Below are 21,247 nucleotides of genomic sequence, written 5' to 3' on the forward strand. Positions count from 1 at the left end.
GGTTTTGTTAGCCAAGAAAATTATTTTTCAATGATCATTTTAACTTCTGTGATTTCCCAGACTTGAGTTTTGTTGAGCTGACAGGTGCTTTCCTTCTTTTTAAAAATATGTCAGATTATTGATTTTGGCCACTATCCAAGTTGTTCTGGTTGCTCTCATGGGTTTCTTTTTGTTTTATCACCTTAATGATAATTGAATCAATATCTCTTTAGAGCCCGTGTTGAGAGTTACAGCAAATAGCTGACAAATACAATTTGGAATCAACTCCAGATCTTACATCTGCTTCACCTGGCCACAACACTGCTTTTTTTTTAGTCAAATCTTGACTTACCTTTGAGCCTCTGAAAATGAATAAATAAAGCTCTTGTAATTCCCAAACAGTTCATGTAGTGCTTTTGTTAAATCTCTTGAATAAAACCTGAAAACTTAAAGCTCTACTTCAATCACATCCACTAAAATCCACTTACATGGTATGCAGAGTCAAAATTACAATAATGGTGTGATTGTCCAATATTGTTGGCCTTGATTGTAACTTGCAGTAAGCAACCCTGCAAAATACTGCTTATTTTGCCATTGAGTGCTGCTTGATGTCGCTGGGCCCAGTGATGTGAACCTTGCCCTGCCCCACATGAAAAATGTTCTCCCGAGCATGGTTCAGCTGGACTTGGGCAAATTAAACATGCAACCCAAGCATGGAACTGCAAACAATGAGTGCCTCTGTAGAAATTGTTTTTTTTTTTTTAATGCATAAACAATACACGACCTGATAGTGTGTCACTGTTTCTACTGTTTTGGCACAAAATGCATAAAAACATGAACCTTGTGCTCTGCAAGAGCACTTTTAAAACTGCATGCGTGCGCATTAAAGAGAGCACGAGAAAGAGACAAGGTAAGATTGTTTACTAAAAGGCAAGCTTCCAAGAAACAATGGCAGCATCTTTATGCGAGGTGTAAAGGAAAGTGCAAAATTTCCCTAAGCACAAAAAGCTGTTAGAGAACAGCTGAGAAAAAGATACTGCCAAATACTTGCAAGAGGTGAATGGTGATGGCAGTAACTGAAAGTGCTGGTACAGTCAGAGAATTACAAAAGCAAGGGCTCCATTCTTGGTGGAAAAAACCCATGTGAGATGACTGAAATGTAACAATAATCTTTAAAAACTGGATAAGAATGATCCAGATGCTCAGTGATTACTTCAATAATTCTGTTGTTATTACAGGATAATTAACCCCAATATATAAACTGTGTGAGGACGGCAGAGTATTCAAGCAGGGGCAGGGAGAAGACACTGACCACTGTACACCCCACAATAATAACAACAACAACAGCATTAATAATAATAATAATAATAATGATAATAATAATAAATGAACCTGTACACACTGATAAATGCGACCATTTTATTGTAAAATTCCACAGCTATGTGCAATTTTCTTATGAAAAGGACTTTTATCTTCACATATATAATTTATTATGCAGATCCTAACAGAATTGATCAGTGCCCATTTTATACAATAACCAAATTTACATATATGAGAGACAACTATTATACTGTATGTATGGAGAATCGTGTGAAATGTGTTTAGCCTTAGAATACCTTTTACTGGGCTCTGTGATTCCAGCGCTTATTTTCTTTTCTGCAGTTTGACAAAATACACACATTAGAAAATATCAACATGTGCTGTTCACATATATGTCTCATTTGTGGGTCCCAAAAGAAATAAAATCACATCAAAAAGAAGTACAGTGTTAAGTGTCCATGTCAATGCAAGCAAAGGATTAAGGATTCACCTGCAGATGAGCGAGTCCCAATTCTTTGAAACGTCCCTTTTAAACCTCAAACATGTTCAGCATGCACGCTACTGAGAATAAACACACTTGAGTACCTCCCACACAATTTTCTATCTCTACATTTTCTGTAGAGCACACACAAACAACAGAAATCAATCAACAAGCATCTATTATGGAAAGAAAAATATTTCATAATATATATATTTTTAACCTCAGCACACGCTCTCATCAGCATTAATAAGGTACGTCACACAGTCAAGTAATTTCCATTTTACCTTGATCGTTTTTATTAGTTTCATGTTCATTCGAGCATAGCTGATGCTTTTGGTTCTGCATCATGTCAAATTTGAACTAAAAAAAAAAAAAGAAATCCAGGGCACCTGCTAATCCATCCCGCAGGGCAGCATTTTTTATTTTTTTTAAAGAAACCCCTCATCTTTTATCATGTCTTTTCTTTTACAAAGTAGTATATGATGATATTAAAGTTAGATATTCTCTATTCAGTGTGTGTCAGTTTGGCACTTTATAAGATGTAGTCACTCCATTACACTTCTTTAAACAAACACTGATGAGGACCAGTTTACATTGCTACTGACACACTTGGAAACCCTAAAGGTGTGAGAAATAGCATATGTATACACTGAAGACAGATTCAGACTACTGGGTGGTAGCTTTGTAACACAACAGGACAACCATTTAATACAAAAGGGAAAGAACTGTAAGAAATATGACATTATCTGGTAAATACATATATTTGTATAACCAGAGATGCTTTATTTATTTCAGATGTCAAGACCAAAGCAAACCAATGAGATGGCTGGAAAAGTGAACGCAATTAATAGTCATTTAGACAAGCAAATGTTCTTCTTCTGGTGGCTTGGGAACTGTTTTTGTATATTTATATATATATTTTTCATTAAATAAAGTCTACTACTCAGAAGATGCACAACAGGTAATGCTGCAAGCCACTAATTTAACAAATATAACAGATTGACAGGCTTTTGTGAGAGTAGTGTACACTGATCACAACAAAACACAAGATAAATAAGCTCAAGCTCCATTGACACACTAAACAAAAATGTATCTTTGATATAAATGACAGCACTCTGCGTTTCTTTTCAGGGGCTATATGAGCATAAAATGCATTTTCTTTCAAGAAATAAATAAATGCCAGCAATGGATAAATAAATAAATACCCCAATTCCCCCAAATATTCTACATGGTTGGTAAAACCATAATATAATAGGTGTGATATACTTTACGTTGATATAATAGCAATGCTGAAATGACAAAATATATACCCTTTACAAAATATCCCAAGGGCTTGACCAGTTTTTTATTCATAATTTATGTACACAATCAGTGAGCTCTCCATTAGTTGCATACTGGTGCCTGCTGTAAGGGATCTGTAAAGTGGATTGTACTGTATCATACATAGCATTTACAGTTCAGAAATGTTTCATTTATTTTCTGCTCTCTATACATTCAGACATTTTATTAATGGAAGAAAAAAAAATAATACTGAAACAATACCAGACTTCTTCTCAGCCTTTTGAATATATCCTCCCACTACGAATGAGTTACATTCTCAATGTGATTCTTCTCAAAGACACAGGAAATGAAATGCTCGATAAAAAAAAAAAGGTTACATCTGTTCTTACGCTTGAATAAAAGCCTCGTTTTTTTCTTGTAATCTTAGTAGAATACCAAAGAGAATGAACTTTTAACTGCAAAGATTGCACAATGCCCTACAGCTGTCTGTAGATTAGTTGAAGTATCCTCAAAAGTAAAACTCAGGCTCTGAATATGCTGCTGCAGTTACCACTCTGACAAACTTCCATAACTAAAAACACAATAGCGTGGTGTCATGTTGCAAATATGCACTTTTACAGCAACCGGAGAAAGGGATGAAGTGCAAGCTAGTGGCTGCAAGGTAATTGACTAAACCAGTTTTCTGCCCTGGGATGATCCTCCCACCTGTAATCGTGAGGGATTCCTCAACTTAACATTTTCACTGTGTGACTTTCTGAATTTTCATAAAAAAAGAAGAGTATCCTGAATGATTATTAGTGCTTGTTTTCTTATTTTCCATAGCCAACAGTAGAAGACCATAAAATAAGTTGCTTTTTGGCCCGAAAGGTGCATGCAATAAATGTAAACCACTATGCAATAGTAAAATATATACAGTGTCTGTACAGTAGAAGTCCATAAACAGCATCACCACACTTTGACCACACTAAACAAATAAATTTGAAAAAAAAAAAAAAAAGTAATATTCTCATGTCAGTGTCTAACAGCTCTGTTAAAGTGCTTCGGATTTTGTTTTTTAGTAAGTGAACAAAGAAGTATGAACATAATTAAAAGTACAGTCAATGCAAAAGATGTTATGTATTATTACTCACCATAAACTGGTCACACTCTTTTTGTTTTGATTTAGTAATAATCATTTATAAAAACACATCGATATCACTTTGATTTCTGCAAAGCACTCTGATCTTCTTTTTAATTGTCCTCTGAAACCTATTGACTTTTTCTGATGAATACTTGATCTGACATGATCCAAACTGCTGTTATTGAATTACTAATTGGTTCTTGCGAAATGATCTTTTATCTAATAAAACAACGGGTAAACCCCCCATTGAGACGTATCTTTCAAATTTCAAATTCAAAAATAAAGTGGTGAAAATGAAACAAAACTTTGTTTGATCCCTTACACAATCCATAGTCCCTCAACACATCTATAAACCTTTTCACACCAGTTAAATGTAATGCTACAACATTTGCAATGTCTGTCAGAGTTCTTTGATAAAATAAACGAGATTTAGTTGGATTAAAACAAAAGAAATAGAAGAAATGCTATAATCAAATCTCTGGGTATTTCAGTGGGTCCCCTCCTCCATAAAGTCACTCGTTGGCGCAGAGCATATGTAGAATGTAATGGACTGTATGATAAGGCTGGATACACACCTGCGCCTAGAGATAGAGATAGGAGACCCAGTAGACCAGGTTGAAGAGAGCAAATGCAGTGGGGAAAAAGATGCGTGCATAAGAGTCTATCTTGGCGATGCGAATGTGCAACCTGCCGTGCCGCCAGGCTCCGGAGCGACAGTCCTCGAAACAACAGAAGAAGCTAGTGCAGTCCTTTCCATCCAGACATTCATAGCCGTACTCCTCGTCTCGCTCCTGCATGTGCGTGGCGTTATTCATCTGAATGGCAGTGGCCGAGCGCGGACGGATGTCCACCGTGGGTGTCTGCTTTTAACAGGACAAAATGACGCAATTAGCCACCAGAACTTGAGAAAGCTCTAATGAAGACTTCACTGACATAACAGGGGACCTCATTTGAGCTACCATTTTCTGTCTTCTTCTTCATTTTCAGTCATTAGTCAGCAGAATGTAATTTGCACCTTTAACTTGCCAATGGACCCTTTTAGCGTCAAGAAATACAAATAGACCCATAACTACCACCTGTAGTTGTAATTAGTGAGGCTTAAAATGACAAAGGGTCTATCCCCATGGAACCCATGATGCAAATTACACCTTTGGGCTAGGGTGTAATAGGCAGCTGAAGCAATCAGTTAAATTTTAGTACAGTGGTCCATACTGCTTTACTTGCCAGCTATACAAAGCTAGTGCTGGGCAATGGGCCCTCCATTTCTTATTGTGATGCTCTGCATTCAAAACATTACATTAAATAATCCTACAAAATGTCAACGAAAGCAGATGATTATTCATATTTTGTTCTGTGACATTTTAAAGATCTTTTTAACACTCAGTGATTTTGGAACAGAATGGATGTTTTTCTGAAAATTCATTTAAGAGATATGTTGTAACTGGCTTATGATGCATCATGTAGCTAAGAGAAAGCATGTGCTGGCAATTATGCAGCACAAAGCTCAGTATTTTTCCAACCTACTCTTTCTGTAACTAGATGGGTTAAAATAAACCCTCTTTTCAATCTGTGCTCACCACTGCAGGGCACACGGCTTTCATTTGTTAAGGTTTCTAAAATAGGACAGTGACATCAGTCACTTGTTGGTCCTGTCATTCTAAAGAGAGACAATTAGTATTCAAATAGACCATTTTCATTAGCCTTTATCTTCAAATGCCATGTCACCTTTGCACAAATTGGAAGTCTTGCTGTTTGGCAGATTAAATGCTTTTCTTCCTTTTGACAAAAGTTTCCTTGACCTTGCTGATAAACTAGGGTGTCAGCCTCATGCTTTAAAAGGAGTCTGTTAGTTAAGTGTACTCCAAGAATTTCGTATGCTCTCCCACTGTAAAAACTAAAGATTTAGATTATTTCTCAGATATTGTCTCCATTATGGAGAGACTATAAATAGCTAACAGGGACGATAATCTATAATTTTGCAGTCCATATTTGGAGTGCCAGTGTAGTCTATAAGTGACTGCACTTACACTCCAATTATAGTTTACAACACAAATTCATATTCTGTTTTGTGAGAATATAAACACTTTTAATGAGTTAACAACCATCTCAAAACGGCGAATGCTTTTTGTTTTCATCTGCCTCATTATTGCTTTTGTTCCTTTTCAATATAGTATATAGAAAAGGCATGTTTACTGCAAAAGAAAAAAAATAATATAAATGCAATTTTAGTTTAATACACCTCATTATCTGCTGTAAGCATGCAACCTTAAACAAGCTTAAAATACAGCTCAAAATAATGTTCATTCCCTGAAACTGAAATTGCCCAGCACTAGTGCAAAAATCTGCTGACCCTTTGAAAAGGATACATAACCACAACAAAATGACGCACAGGTTAGTTTCAGCATTTTGTCCTCTTAACGGACCATATGTGAAGTTAATGACGGGATTAGCAGAGCAGGTTATGGCTCCATTCTCAAAGGGGGATTGGTTGCACTGAAGAAAGCGCAGTGGAAGCTCAAGCAGAAGGAGCATTAACAGCATCCCGCCGCATGGCCTGGTCAAGCTGGGCAATGCTGAGTCGGTGTTAGCAAAAGATAAAAAGAAATAAAAACAACGAACCAACACAGTGGCATTTGCAGCTTTAACCGACTGAAAGGAGACAACCGCTCTGAGAAGACAAAAGATTCAGAAACACTCAGGATTAATACTGCTTATCTAGCTTAAGCTGATAATTTGTAGTAGTGTTTCCACATTGCAAGTGGTGATTTTTAACAACACATTTAGATTCCTGGAAATCTAACTAATCTTACTTTAAATTATTTAGTCTAGTAAAGTATCAGCAGTTTGTGGTTTAAGCTAAATTTAAATCTTTGCTTGCTTTCGCCTACCCTGGACGCTTGTTAGGTGTCTCTGTCTCACTGTGTGTTAATCCTTTAAATGGTTTCCAATTTAATTTAGACCTAGCACACTGCATGGGTTGTCTATTTCAGTCTGTTAAGGCTCTGCTGACTCTATAGGAAGCGTCAGGTTGAGAAGCCCAACAAACACACAGGTATAGATTAACTGGCAGAAGAAGGGAAAGAAGAGGAAGCTATTGTAGCAGCTGCTAGTTCGCTGTGGTAACAACAACAACAACGAGTGAAACAGGACAGAGGGAGCCAGAATTAAGTCCACACTGAGCCTGGAATATTACATTCTTCCTGACATGGGATGTGTGGGATGCTTATTTGAATTTTAAACACTGCAAGTATGTCTGGCTGGCTGCCTCCGCACTGTGCACTGCAGAGCGCCCTTATTAATGCTATCTGTGATACCTATTTAGTAAATGAGGAGGAGTACAGTAAGAATGCAGGTAGATAAAGAGGGAATATAGAGAGGTGTATCAGCTTTAGAACAGACAGAAAAAAGCAGTGAGGTACTGGGGGCTCAGAGAGCCAAAATGCAGCAGACACATGCAGTCAGACACAGGCAATATACCTTTGAGGAAAAGAGCCGGAGGAGCTTTTGTCCCAACAGGAGAAAAAGAATATGTGGAATTGAAAGAGAGTAACACAACAGGACAAAACAAAACAGAACAAAAACACAGAATACATGTAAACAGAGAATTAAGAAAATAACCATAAAAAATAAAGAGAAACACAAAGAAAATGTGTGATAATTACACATACTGCACTATTTAACTCAAAATGGAAAGAGAGGATATATATTGCAAGGAGACATACATATTATGAACGGACACAGGGGGAGATGTATGGTAGGATACATGTACTTTACATGCTTCTTAGGCCAGCACTGCCTTAGGAAAACATTACATCCACTTTAATTCAAGCTTTACAAACTCCTTGCGACTGTGACTTCATCGTATCTTCAAGTTTTTAATTACACAGTATTTCACTAGCTTTGTAGTCGGTGTCACTATACGTAGTTTATTTAATTGTAATTCCTGAGAATATTTCAAATTCTTCAAAGGGTCATATCAAATGTAGCTGAAACAGCAAATAGTAATGAAATACTAAAATGGAAGAAAAAAAGAAAGCCTCTCTTTGCTTGACTTGGTCTTCCCCTCTGAAATAGCAAACTAGCACTACACCTTCCACTTCATTATTCCTTTATTCACCCGCAAGACATTCTGACTATATGCAAAACCTTAGTTACAGAGCCTACAGCTAGATCACCTCAATTTTCACCACTTTTCATTTGAATGATTCTCATCAACACATGGTGGTGTACTTGATTTAAGCTCTAATATCTTTCACTGAAAAGCCTTGTTAAAACAATTATTATCCTTCCCCCCCAAAAAACGGCTGGAACTTTGTCTTGCCATAAAGTAAATAGCACCAGAGGTATATTTAAACATTTTTTTAATTAAAAATTGTTCCTCTTACACAAATCAACTTTAAATGATTAGAGAAAAATTGCTAGTTTTGCTATATACCATAAACATCCTCCAAAATATTAGGTCAGAGATCATGGTCCTTAAACTGAGCTGGCATGATCTCTTGGGAGCTTAAGACTTGTAAAGTATGAGGCAACTCAACTGTCATGTGACCTGGATCTAAATTACAGCTGTAGCAGATGTGTAGAGGATTATGAAAGATTTGACCTGCTTGCATTACTCATTGAGTAATTTGGGGTGGCGGCCATTGGGAAAATACTGTCTTAGGAATTCTAAGCACTGTAGAGCTTTTTTGCACCTTATTCCAGTACTGTAACAGAGTGGGGGAGGGGAAAAAACATGTGAAGTGATAATCTGACCATTTATCTAACTAATAATTTAAAATACACATCACAGAAATAGTAAACACTTAATTTTAAAACGTTATTTGTGGTCTCATTGTTAATTCGAAGATCCATAGTTGAGAAACTCCTAATGATTAAAAATGAAAAAAAAAGTTCAGTTTAGTTTTGGAAAGACACCCACCGGATTCTTCTTCTTCTTGTCCTTTTTGGCACTCGGCTTTCTGTTGCTGACAAAGTAGTGCAGTGTGCCGTACTCTATAAGTGCGGCGAAGACGAAAATGAAGCAGACAGACACAAAGAGGTCCATGGCTGTCACATAGGAAACTTTTGGAAGAGATTTCCTGGCAATAGTACTCAATGTGGTCATGGTCAGCACTGTGGTAATGCCTGGTAATAAAATAACAGGAAAAAGGAAAACAATCAGACCAGTTTTAAATAATGACAGATTACAAGTTCGATTATTCTTGCTATGTATAATTTGCACATCCCAAGTTCCTATTATATGTTTAAAAATGCTCTCTTCATATGCATGATGTCTATGCACTGTATATTGTATCAGTATAAAAGGCTAAAAAAAGTGTCTTTTGATTTGTTAGCTCTTAACACTGGAATAGCCATGTGGGAATAGCGAGCAGCTGTTTTACTGTTGCCTTGATCCACATAGCTACTTACTGGTTGACATTTCAACTGCAATTGACCACAACAGTGACATACTGCATTGCTATATCCACCATCTGCTAACCCTTTTACTCACTCTGTTGGGCTCTAATGATGATGTAGATGGAGGCAGAGTGATGGCACATGACGAGGAAATGTGTTTGTAAGTACACATACACAGCAGATTACCAACAACACCATCACAATCCCCAAACACCAACAAAAAAGCAACTAACAAGCCCGCCTTCTTCCCTTTAAATAGACCATACGTGTTAGGGGACTCGCTTCGTATATAAAGAAGATGATTTATGTCTAAATTTAATGTGGCCTGAAGGATATCAGTCTGCGCCAAGATTAACACTGTAGTACTGTGAGTGAATTGATATATTTCTGGATGGCATTGAAGGATTACGAATTATGTCATCTGAATTAATCCGCTTCCTAGCCACCAGGCTCCACGCACCTTCTGCATCATGTTTTAAAAAGGAAATTAAGACATTTCACTCTTGGTATAATTTTAGCAGGGAATTAACTGTGTTATTACTACAACTGCAAATCACGTCTGGACTCCAGAGGCTGAAAGACAAGAAAACAACCTATTTTTAGAAAGATTAATGACAGACAAAGCAGTGATGGTAGGAAGGTGGAAAGGGGATTTTTGGCCAGAAGGGATTATTTTACATAAAGTTACTCCTGCTAATACTAATAATCACACCACATGGACTTCAGGTCAGGTTTTGGAGCCTCGAGGGTCTAAAAAAAGCTGACAAAAGAATATTTTTTCTTACTCCATCACAAGAAAACTTTTGAGAATGTCTATTAGGGCAAGTTCAAAACCTGAAAAATTCTCTTGAAATTCTCCTTTTTTCCCTCCCCTTGGTACATGCAGGGTGCCTCTTTGCATTCTGTGAGGAAGCCACCTGCATTATTATTGTGCTGACGAGGCATCTCTGCATCTTCCTTTCTGCATTGCATAATTAATGCCTCATTAAGGCATGCGTGCAAACATATGTGCTAGGACAGGCTCTTCTAATCAAGATGCACTAGATTCCTAAGCAGATGTGTTGCCCCTGACTGGAAACAGCGTATGTGAAAAGAGAAGACAAAATGAAAAGAACAACAAGAAATGGGAAGCTTGAGCAGACTGTTTTACAATATGAGTGTGCTGCCTAATCACCACAGAAGTCAGATGTGTTTTACCAGGGGGAGTAATTAAAGCAAAGATTGTGTCAGGGTTAAGTGGACTGATTGAAAAAAAAAAAAGAATTAAAGCAATTCTGATAAAGCCTTGTGATTTTTACACAAAGGAGACATATCTATAAAAGAACAAAAAAAGCAAAAACATTTCATTCATATTCATTTTTCTTTGCTGATGAACTTGCATACTTTTGCTTTAAACAGTCAGAGGCAGCAATGACATCATGTTTTTTTTCCTTACCTAATGATGTCCTGGCAGGCACTGCATCCTTGTTGATCCAAAATGAGACCCAGGAGAGGACAACAATAAGTGTGCATGGGATGTACGTTTGGATTGTAAAGTAACCCATTCTCCTGCTCAGATCAAAGTACACAGTCAGCACCACATAGTCTCCTGGACAGACATAAAATACAAGAAGAGGGTAAAAAGAGTGAGAGCATGGAAATGTATAACAAGGCATCAGGAAGATAACACACACACGAAGCATACAGTTTACTGTGTGCGTTATTTATGTTATCATGTAGTGTAAAATACTCAGAACTGAGAAGAGTGATTAGTATCAAGAACTGATTCACAGTCCATACAGAAGTACTGTAGGACCAGTGCGAGTTAAGCAATTTCACACTGTCTGCTTATGAAGAAGGCAGCTCAAAGAATGCTGTCAACACAGAAACACCAAGCATAGATTAGACAAACTGTTAGGTCTTCAATACTTAATGTTGTGTAACCACAGTCTTGACTGCATGTCTGCCCAAGGCAACCTGAGATCTAAAATGGAACAGAGCGATTCAGAGAGCTGAAGCTGGACTTGCTTGGATGCACAAACACAAACGCTTGTCTCCTGCCAGTATTTAGCCGGAACATGAACACCACCGTCCAGCTGATGATGAGCCATCCCTGGGCTGGCTAGCTGACTCAAGCAGATGTTGGGTGTTAAAAGGTTGAGGTTAGCTGAGCCCAGAAAGACCTGACCCTGACAATATGGATGATCTAGCCTGCCTGTTTAAAATGCATGCTAAGCATGCGTGCCAAACATGCGAGGACTCACAAATGCACAAATGTTCACACACACACACACTTTTCAAATGTGCATCTAACATCCTGTAATGAGGCTGAATTGATCATGATCATCTAAATAGAAAGACAGTCATGTTGGAACACGCACAAACACACACGTTGCCTCAGCTTTACAACACAGCTTTGCTTGCCAATAGCTACTGTCAATTTTTTTTTTTTTTTTTGCTGTCTACCAATGCACCTGTCTGTTTCTGGGAGTCTAATGACAGTTCGCTGCTGGCCTCCAGCTCAGTCAGATGTCTGCTAATTGATTAACATCACACAATTAACTGTGTCAAGAACCTCCCCTGGCCTCTCGCTATGGCTTGTAACCTGTGGGGCGGAAATATACTCTCTGATATATCTCTGTGCGTGTGTGTGTGTGTGTGTTTAAGCACCCATGGCACACCATAGCCTATGCAGCTGGGGAATGAACAGCTGGCTAATAATTTCTCTCATGAGAAAGGGCACACAACACACACTGCAGTGGAAAACAGCCAACATCTGTGTATTTTTCCATTAATGAGAGACAGAGAGAGAAAGCGAGGAGGCTGTCAGTGTTTATTATGTCTGTGGCCATGCGCAGGCTGTATATTGCCACAGACCTCATAGCAACTGCACAAGGGCCAAATCTTCCTGATGTATTCCAGCACACACCCCTTTCATTCACCTGGCCATCGATGGCGTCATCAAATAAGCACTGTGTAATAACCCCAGCAGCACAACTATAACTGTTCATATCGCCATGTGTGTTTTCTATCGGTGCAGGCAGGTGCACGAGATATTACAGTGCACTGACTGGATTTGTAAGATTACAGGAGAGACACGAAGGCTGCTCTCGGGGGTCAGGCGGCTCAGTGTTTTGTTTTTATTAACATTACATTAGCAGGGGCCCAAAACCGAGACCCTTGACAGCTGAGAAACCTCCAGTTTATACGCTTATTTCAGCTTTGTCAGCAGCACAAAGCCTCCTTCAGATTTTCCCAGACTCATAACAATAATGGACTTTCAACCACAGGGGTGAGGTCGGTTGGTGTAAGACCCTTCTGCTCCATGCTTCTCTTCATCTGTTTGCTGGTTTCATTACAGGCCGCAGCACTTGCCAAAAAGACACTCTGAGGAGGTGTTATCGACCGATGCCCTTTATTCTGGCAGCGCGATGTGTTAGTATCAGAACGTCTGCCATTACAGCCCTGTAGTATTGCAGCAGTTTGTTAATCATGTCTCTAGTCCACTCAAAACAAAATGGCTTCCAGCTCCCTGGCTAGTTTAAGTTCATGACGCCACAACGTACTTTAACTGTAAGTAAATTTAGTCCCTCAGATTTAAAGTCACAACACTCAGGTATATTGTTGTGCAGCGCTTTGTAAGCTTTGTCCTGAACATTGCAAACACAGAGGTGATGCTTGTATTAAATATATGCAAAATCAGTGTTACAGAAATATTTTCAACCCATTGTGACAGAGAATCAAAGTGGGAATAATAGTGTGAGAATTTTAAACTTGATCCCCCATAAAGTGTCATTCAGTGGTGTGAAGAATTATCTGTGGTATGAATCCACACGCTCATTGGCTAACGGCTAATCACACATCAGCAGCCAATGAGTGTGCGGTGTCACATGTTGCATTCTTAAATGTTCACCTCAATGCTTAAATACCAGAAATCCGTGGGTGACATTACAACAGCTAAGACCATCTTTTACACTGTCTATGTTGTTTACGTTTGTAATTACAAATGAGCATCTAATCCAACAGTAATTGAATTAGTATCACAGAATGGAGATTTTTGAAAATCTTGTAGGAGCATTTAAAAAAATCAACAAAGGAGAACCGGACTAATGCTTTAAGTTCAATTATTTCTGATATTTGTACCTTTTTACATTTGTTGCTGTTGGAAGAACAAAAGTTTGGTTTTGCCAGCATTCCTGCATATCTCAGTTTTTGTATACTTGTCCACTTGTGTACTCTCTGATATAGCTCAGTGTTTGTGTGTGTGTGTGTGTGTACATGAGGTTATATTCTACTGCGCTGGAGCTGGAATGTCAATCATCTAAACATCTATGTCCACTCTCCCTCTAACCGAGGTGCTCAAACTAATTTTAATTCAAACACATGAGGTTTTTTCATGAGGCTGTTCACACTCTATCTTCACAGTGTCTCTAGAAAGTGTTCCCTTTCTAACGCTGCTAATGCTACCGATAATAATACAGGTGTGATACTATTTATTAGATCTCACAACTTTCCATGTGCATCTAATAATATCCACATGTTCAGTGATACACTAAGTCTTTGATTCATCTTCATCATTGCGTTCAACGTCATGTTCTAACTTCTCCAGTAACACACAAATCTCACTTTCTCCTTTCTTTGCCACTCTTTCACTGACATTCGTGCCAACCCTTCCAGTCTTATTGCATAATTGCACCACTATCAATTCACCCCAACCTTTTCTGTTTATAATTTAGGAATGATGAATGGTGATGACAGCTGCGTGGGGGGAAAAAAAATCAACCACGCAGCAAAAAGCTCAAAACTATTGTTTACATTAAGATATGTTTTCACCTATTTTTATTAGGATCACACGTTTTCTTGGCAAAAGTGATTTACTTCGAGCTGATGCAATCTACAAAAAGCAATAAAAACTCGGCAGGTACGATCATTCATCAGAAAAGAGTGTTGCTTTATTGTTAAAAGCCGCAGAGACAACACACTGAATACAATTAGACGCACACAAGAAACAAAAAGAGGATCAGTCTTCCAGTATGAACCTTCTACTGTGGTGTAACAGTAGATACATTTTATTATAAACACACATTTGCTCTATCGTTATGTGTTTGATACACGAGTATACACAATCAGTGTGACCATACAATATTATAAAATAGCCCCAGTAGGTCAAAAGAATGAAACATTGTAATTCTGGATTGCTGACCTTAGGGGAAAAAGAATGTCATATGAGAATATCATTCTGCTGGCAGCCAGGCTTTAAATTGGTGTAGATATGGATGGGCAGGGAGGACCTGAGGCACATGCTGGCCATCCAGTGAAAGCAGACAAACCAGACGCACTGCAGAGCTGCTGACAGGCTGTCTTACTGAGCTCTTCTCCTGTCAAGGGTCATGTATATCAGAGGTGACAGCAGATGCTATTGTCCGTTTGTGAGATAGAAAGGAGTTTTGTTAATGACCAGCGTAAAGCCACGGCTGGTTGCCAGGGTCAAGAAGACGAACAGGCAATGTTAACGCACCACTTTCGCTGACATGACTACAGGTTATGTAGAAGTGATTAACTAGCTGCAATCCCTTTGCATTTTGCCTCCATAGCCTACAGAAGCTATTCTTCCCCGACAGTGGGCGGCAAGATGATGTCACAGGAAAAGAAAAGAAAAAAAAAAGGATTAAAAAAAGCACCGCATTGTCATGGTGAGTAACTGCGGCAACACAGCAGCATGATTAAACACCAGGCAGGAGTCTACACAGTTTGATTGCCTTGTTGTTAACATTGTGTTTACTGTGACAGGGACAGATGATTATCCCTCTCCCAGACACACTAATAGCTCTCAAATTATTGAGAGCAAGACTGTTTGTAGGATTTATGACAGGTAGTCAGAAGCTGGCGAACCTATTTTCCATAACATTATTTGGCCAGTTTAGCAAAAAAAAAAAAAAAAGAAAAGGGAAAGGTAACACAAATTAATAAAACTTAAAACACTAAGCAAGGATTTTCAAGGTATTTACCCAAGGGCCCTATTTAAAATGAGGCCTTAAGCTGAAAATGTAGAGGCTACATTATCGCAGTTTTAATTTTACATTTTCATTTATGCTTCAGTGGCTCGTACGAAACACATTTATAATTAATCAAATCGCCACAGCAGGTCAAGGGACAGCTGCCTATCATGCCAATTTGGTATTCCAGTGTGGGCTGCACATTTTTGTGTAGAAAGTATTTCATCTGAGGCTATGAAGAACATCTTGTTCATGTTTCATCCTTTTTCAAACCCCGTAAAATATTGTATTTCTCTAAAGAATCGTTAAGGCATCTAAAACGTGTGAGTTTATTTCTGTCATATCACATAATTAAAAACAAGGACAAGACATTCCTCACTTATTTCTTGGTCTCCCCTCATTTTATCAGTTTCCCAGCTTACCTCGTCTAAAAATGGCTTCATTATTTCTTATTCACACACTGAGGAGAGATGCGATTCACACTCATTACATAAGCTTGAAGTTCAAACTCTCACTCGTTTTATTCCAGTGTTTAATGCATCGCTTCCCCCCCCACCACCACCACCACCCCGAGTCTCATTTTCTGTTTTAATCACTTTTGGCTGGGTGACAGGACTTATTCGCACTCAGTCACGACACTAGTGGAAAGACTTATTTGTGTTTCTTCAAAAAAAAACAGTTTGACTACAATTCAAAATAAACAAGTCGTCTGGTAAAAGGTGACAAGAACAGAGATAGCACGGCTAATAATCACAGAGGACTTTTTCAGAAGCCATAAGTAAGGGGAGCTAATCAGTTTAGCTTCATATTTGTATTTTAAAAAGGAAAGTAAAGTCTAAAAACACACATGAATGAACTGTTGACTTGATACTTCTAGACATGTAGTCAGAAAGAAAAAAAAAAGCGGAGAATATTTGCAACTGTTCTCAGTAATATAGTAAAGCGCATATTTATGATTTAGCTTTTATGTTTTGCTTTGGTACACACACACACGCACACACACAGCAAAAATAACAAGTTGTTCAATTTAAATAATTAACAGCAGCTAAACTATTTTTATGTCTGAGTGTCTGAAAGCTTTCCGGCTAAATCTAAAATTCAAGGACATGGTGGCAGAGCATATATTTGCATAAGTAAGAAACAATCAAGTGTAAAAACATCAGAGCATTAACATTTTGTCATCAAATATTCAACTGAAGAGAAATCTATAGGTACCTCCCGATCCCTTTTAGAAATGCCAGCAATAGATTTAAGACTTGCTTTTAAATATCAGAACATAAAATGACACTGACAAATTTGGAAATTGTAATTTCCTTATTTCTTAACAGACTCACTGATCAGAGCAGATTCTAACCCCTTGCTTTTGTCCAAGTAGGGATTCACTTATTTACTTGAGTTTTGGACTGAAAACACTGAGAGCAGTTAATCAGCATTTACTAGATATTATCTTATCGCAGTGTCAGGTTTAAAGGATCATCGACTGCCTGAAAATTAAAAATAAAATAAAATGTATATATATATAGCAGGAATTTTCAGATATAATGGCACAATATACTGGTCCACAGTATATGGATGTTTAAATGTATATTGGATGGATAAGCTCAGAGAAATACTCTGTGAGACAAGACAATCAGTGCTCATTGTACTGCCAATAGCTTTGGGCTATTACAGATAAGAGCTTTAGATAACTGGTTTTAAGCTTTCAGTATTATTAATTATATCTGGCTTATGAACTTTATTGCCCAAAACTATAACACTAATTTATGCTTATGTATACTCAGTCTAAGTGGTGCTGTCTTAAATACCTTAACAATCTAAAAATCTTGCATGAAAAAACTTTCTTAAAAACAGCATTTTTATTGGAATATATCTATTTGGCAAATGTGCTCCGGGTGCTTAGATTTGCACATTATTCCAGTTATCTTGCATGTACATTGCGCCTCTTGGATAGTTTCACTGAAGCTAAAATATTCATGTAAAGAAAGGTTAATCCTCTTTGTAAACAGAGTCCAAGCTGGGGTGACTCGAGATTTAATTTCACTGCAACCTATGTTAACCTTACCAGTAATAGGTCTGCTTGTGTGTATTAGCCTTATTAGCATAACATGCTCCTTCCAAGGATGTGTATTGTAATATCTTATGCCACATATGACATATTGATACTAAAGAGTTTTGATACAGTAACAGAAAAAAAAACTGTTAAGTGGGTGCTTAGAGTTTGGATGAGGTGCCATGCGGTGTCACTATGATTATTATTCATGGGAGTCTGCTTACTCTGTTTTATGGCAACTATAAGTTTTATCCTCTTATGGTGTATATTAACTGGCCAGACACTGAGTATTTCACAAAAAATCTAGCCTTGTGGCTAATTACTTTGAAACACTAAGTTGCAGATTATTACCCAAGGCTAATAAGCTGACTGGGAAGAATAACTAGGGCTCTGGCACGAAACTTTATAACAGTTTATTGAGCAATGAGGGGCTTGCCCTAGGAACAATTGCTCCACAGAGCAGAACTGCTTTGAGCTGCTTTTAGCCTCCAGACCATCTGCATCCATCTAAACCGGGTCACAAGAAGAGATCCCAGAAGTTCATTTGCATTTTTACAATTAGGATTTAGTAATAGCTGCAAAATAGCTAAAAATCCCTCCTTCTCCACAATTCTTTGTGATGACCCAGGACATGAAATTTAAAGCAAGTTTCTGGCCATCCATACCACTACATCACACATAACGATCGATTAAAAATATCACTTTTTATTGCCCTGGCCTTAAAACTGTAGAAGGTAGAAATATATAGGCCTTTTTCCCATAAAAGCACTCTCTGAGAGACAAACTGGAAGGGTGCCTGCATGCACATCTATTTGTGTGTGCACACGCACATGTACACATGCATGTGCATTCTACCCCCCAGTCTCTCCATCCACCACATAAGAAAAATGAGCACAATAACGGTGCATGAATGTTGAGATTAATGCTCCAAAGGTGAAAGTATTGTGTTTAATGCTTAATCCCATTATCTATGCTACATCTTCTCTTACAATGGACTTTTTTTTTTGCTCTTCATAATATCTTCATAATTTATACTAATAGTTTTCTTTTGGTATTGGCTCAATCTTTTAAATAGAAAAAATAATAATGAATAATACTAGTGTTGTAGCATCGTTTGGCATCACTAGACGCAGTTAAAAATGTGAGAGGGCAGTGACACTCAAGTATTAATGTTAAGATGTTAAGACTTTGTCAGGCTGCATAGACGAAGCAATGTGCTGCCTTTGATAACATTATTCTGTCTGCCAGCTACTATCACTCACTGTCTTCAGTTCTTCTCCCTGTGTTCTGTATGGTCTGTCCACCACAAAATAACAACTATCTAGCACAGATTGGACTGACAATATAAAATCTCAGACAGATTTAAAAATAGAAAAATCTATTTTTCTAAATCTGCGTTCCTTTCATGTCCCCACAGGCAGCCTTTTACATGCAGGTGATCAATGAGGAGGGAAACAAGAGTCTTATTTTCTCAACGCAATCTCTTCTCCTATGGCCTATCCCCATTCCCTGTTTTTTCGTTTTTTTTTTCCAGGTGTTAATTACTGGCTTATTAGACTGTCGACTGAGAAAGGCAGAAAGAAAGAGAGCGATAAACAGAGGGGGAGGGGAGGATGCATACAAAGTAGGACACAGGAATACGCCAGGTCCAAAATAAAAATCATCTCTTTGTATGAGTGCACAAGGGAGAAGGGCTGGAGGCGGAGGGACTCTATAGAGCCAACACTCGTAAATATGAATACTGTTAGTGTATGGGGCAGGTGTATGGAATGTGTATATGGAGCATGGGGGAGGGGATGGGGAGAGTCCAAACTCGTATTTAACGTCACAAAAGGAGAATTCTGGCTGAGTCAGAGCATTTTCATTCCCACTCCTGCCCATCACACCCATCAACCAGAAGCAAGAGGGAGAACTCACAGTGAGAGGGGGTGGGGTAGGAGAGGATTAGGGAGAGTCGTTAGTACTGCAACAGAGTCACACCATGGATAATAGATTGTTTCAGTGCTTCTTAACCCTTTAGAAACTATAAACCTCTAAGCCTTCAGTCACACACGCTCTAGACTGGCCAGTGACCACATGTTATCAGGTTCTGGTTTGTGTTGTATTTTTGCAAGTTCAAAGCTGCTCAATGAGGAGTTGACAAATGTTTGCAGACAAGTAGGTATCTTGCATGCAAACTGTGGGTGACTGCTGCTATCTGCTAGTGACCATCATCCTCCAGCAGCCACTTGCTGACTGAGGCCTTAGATAGAACCATCGCCATATATATATATGTATATAAAGTAAAATAAAGTGAAATAATTTCATACAGCATTCTGGATCATATTGTGTGTTATTTGATCAGGGATTCAAAGTCCCAATTTAGTTAGTTTTATTGCCTTTTGTCTCATTCCATGTTTTCTTTAATTAAACCTGGGAGGCAGTGACAGGCATTCTTGTCTCAACTGTACAAGCTTCTATGAAACTTAGTCATTTTTCATCTTTACATTGCCTTGAATTTCTGCAGTTGAACCTATATGTGACATAAGAATAACCTTGCCTGATCTGGAATAGCAAGACATCAGTGCAACATCTTCACATCTTTGTCATGTTTCTTTAAAATATATTTAAAAAATAATTTTATCTATATTTAAAAATAAAACCCTGTTGAATGTGATTTACCCCTGACACAGAACACAAATATTAATAACTTCTAAAAAAAAAAAAAAACCTTTTGGGGGTTCTGTATGTAAGATGACTCAAATGTAATATGGAGAGAAGGGTGGAGAAAAAAGTCCAGATGACGTGGGAAAACAACAAATTTAGCATAAAATATTTTACAGTTCGGATCTGTTTCGGTGAACCTGTATTTTCGAGTTGTCAAGTTGTGGGTGCCTGAGGAATCGATGTTGAATGCCTTTTACAGAGCTACAGGGCTAAAGATGCAACACTGATTTTCTTTGTCATGCTATTAGCGGAAACCCTTATCACTTTAAAGCAACTGTCTGTATATGAATGTATATATGTGTTCTTGTGCATGTGTGTTTTCATGCATTTTCATTGCTGACTGCTTCCTCTTTCTAAGTCACTTCCTCTCGACCACAATGCCTCCAGATTTGCCCCATCAAAGAATCATCTTCAAACTGAGGAGCTCTGTAAGCTGGAGAAGGCCACTGATGTGTCCCTGGGCTTTCTCCACTCAACCTAAATCACACAGGCGGACGCACACAGACAACAGCACTGCACTGCACGGCATGGCTTTTGGAAGGTCACTCTAAGAATAGCTTCCAATACATAAAAAAAAAAGGCTCATATCCAGTTGGGAGCACACGCTGAAATGTGCATGCAAGCAAATGGACACAAAAAAACATGCAATAATTCATGGACAAAGGCACGGACCAAAGCACTCATACTGTCAAACACACACAGATATGTTCCACTGGCTGATGCACAAAGGGTATATTTGTGCTCAGCTAAAGGACAGGAAATTAACCACCTCATGTCCGGCCCAGAACGTCTCACATTCACTACTAAGGAAAGTAAAGTTAGCTGCAAAAAGGAAAGACGGCTAATGGCATTGATTTCCTTTATGCTTGGAAGGAAAAACACCTTGCCCATCTAAGAGACTTTATATGCCCATTTCTCTGACTATGGTTATAAAT

General features: G+C 38.2%; 1 protein-coding gene across 3 annotated transcripts in view; it reads right to left on the bottom strand.

Annotated features, from left to right (window-relative positions):
- Positions 1-315: 315 nt before the first annotated feature.
- gabrg2 (gamma-aminobutyric acid type A receptor subunit gamma2) overlaps positions 316-21,247 on the bottom strand; it is a 46,182-nt gene continuing 25,250 nt past the window's right edge. Inside the window, exons 7-10 of one of the 3 annotated variants that reach the window (XM_040032199.1) lie at positions 11,017-11,169; positions 9,103-9,308; positions 7,659-7,682; positions 316-5,044 (exon numbers count right to left, since the gene is read on the bottom strand). In XM_040032199.1, coding sequence (XP_039888133.1) covers positions 4,763-5,044; positions 7,659-7,682; positions 9,103-9,308; positions 11,017-11,169 — 665 coding nt within the window. In that variant the 3' untranslated portion in view covers positions 316-4,762. The remainder of the gene's footprint in view (positions 5,045-7,658; positions 7,683-9,102; positions 9,309-11,016; positions 11,170-21,247) is intronic. The other 2 variants (XM_040032200.1, XM_040032201.1) reach the window with 2 other exon arrangements.

Source organism: Simochromis diagramma, unplaced genomic scaffold (genome assembly GCF_900408965.1).
Source record: "Simochromis diagramma unplaced genomic scaffold, fSimDia1.1 OVJJ01000216.1, whole genome shotgun sequence".
NCBI lineage: Eukaryota > Metazoa > Chordata > Actinopteri > Cichliformes > Cichlidae > Simochromis > Simochromis diagramma.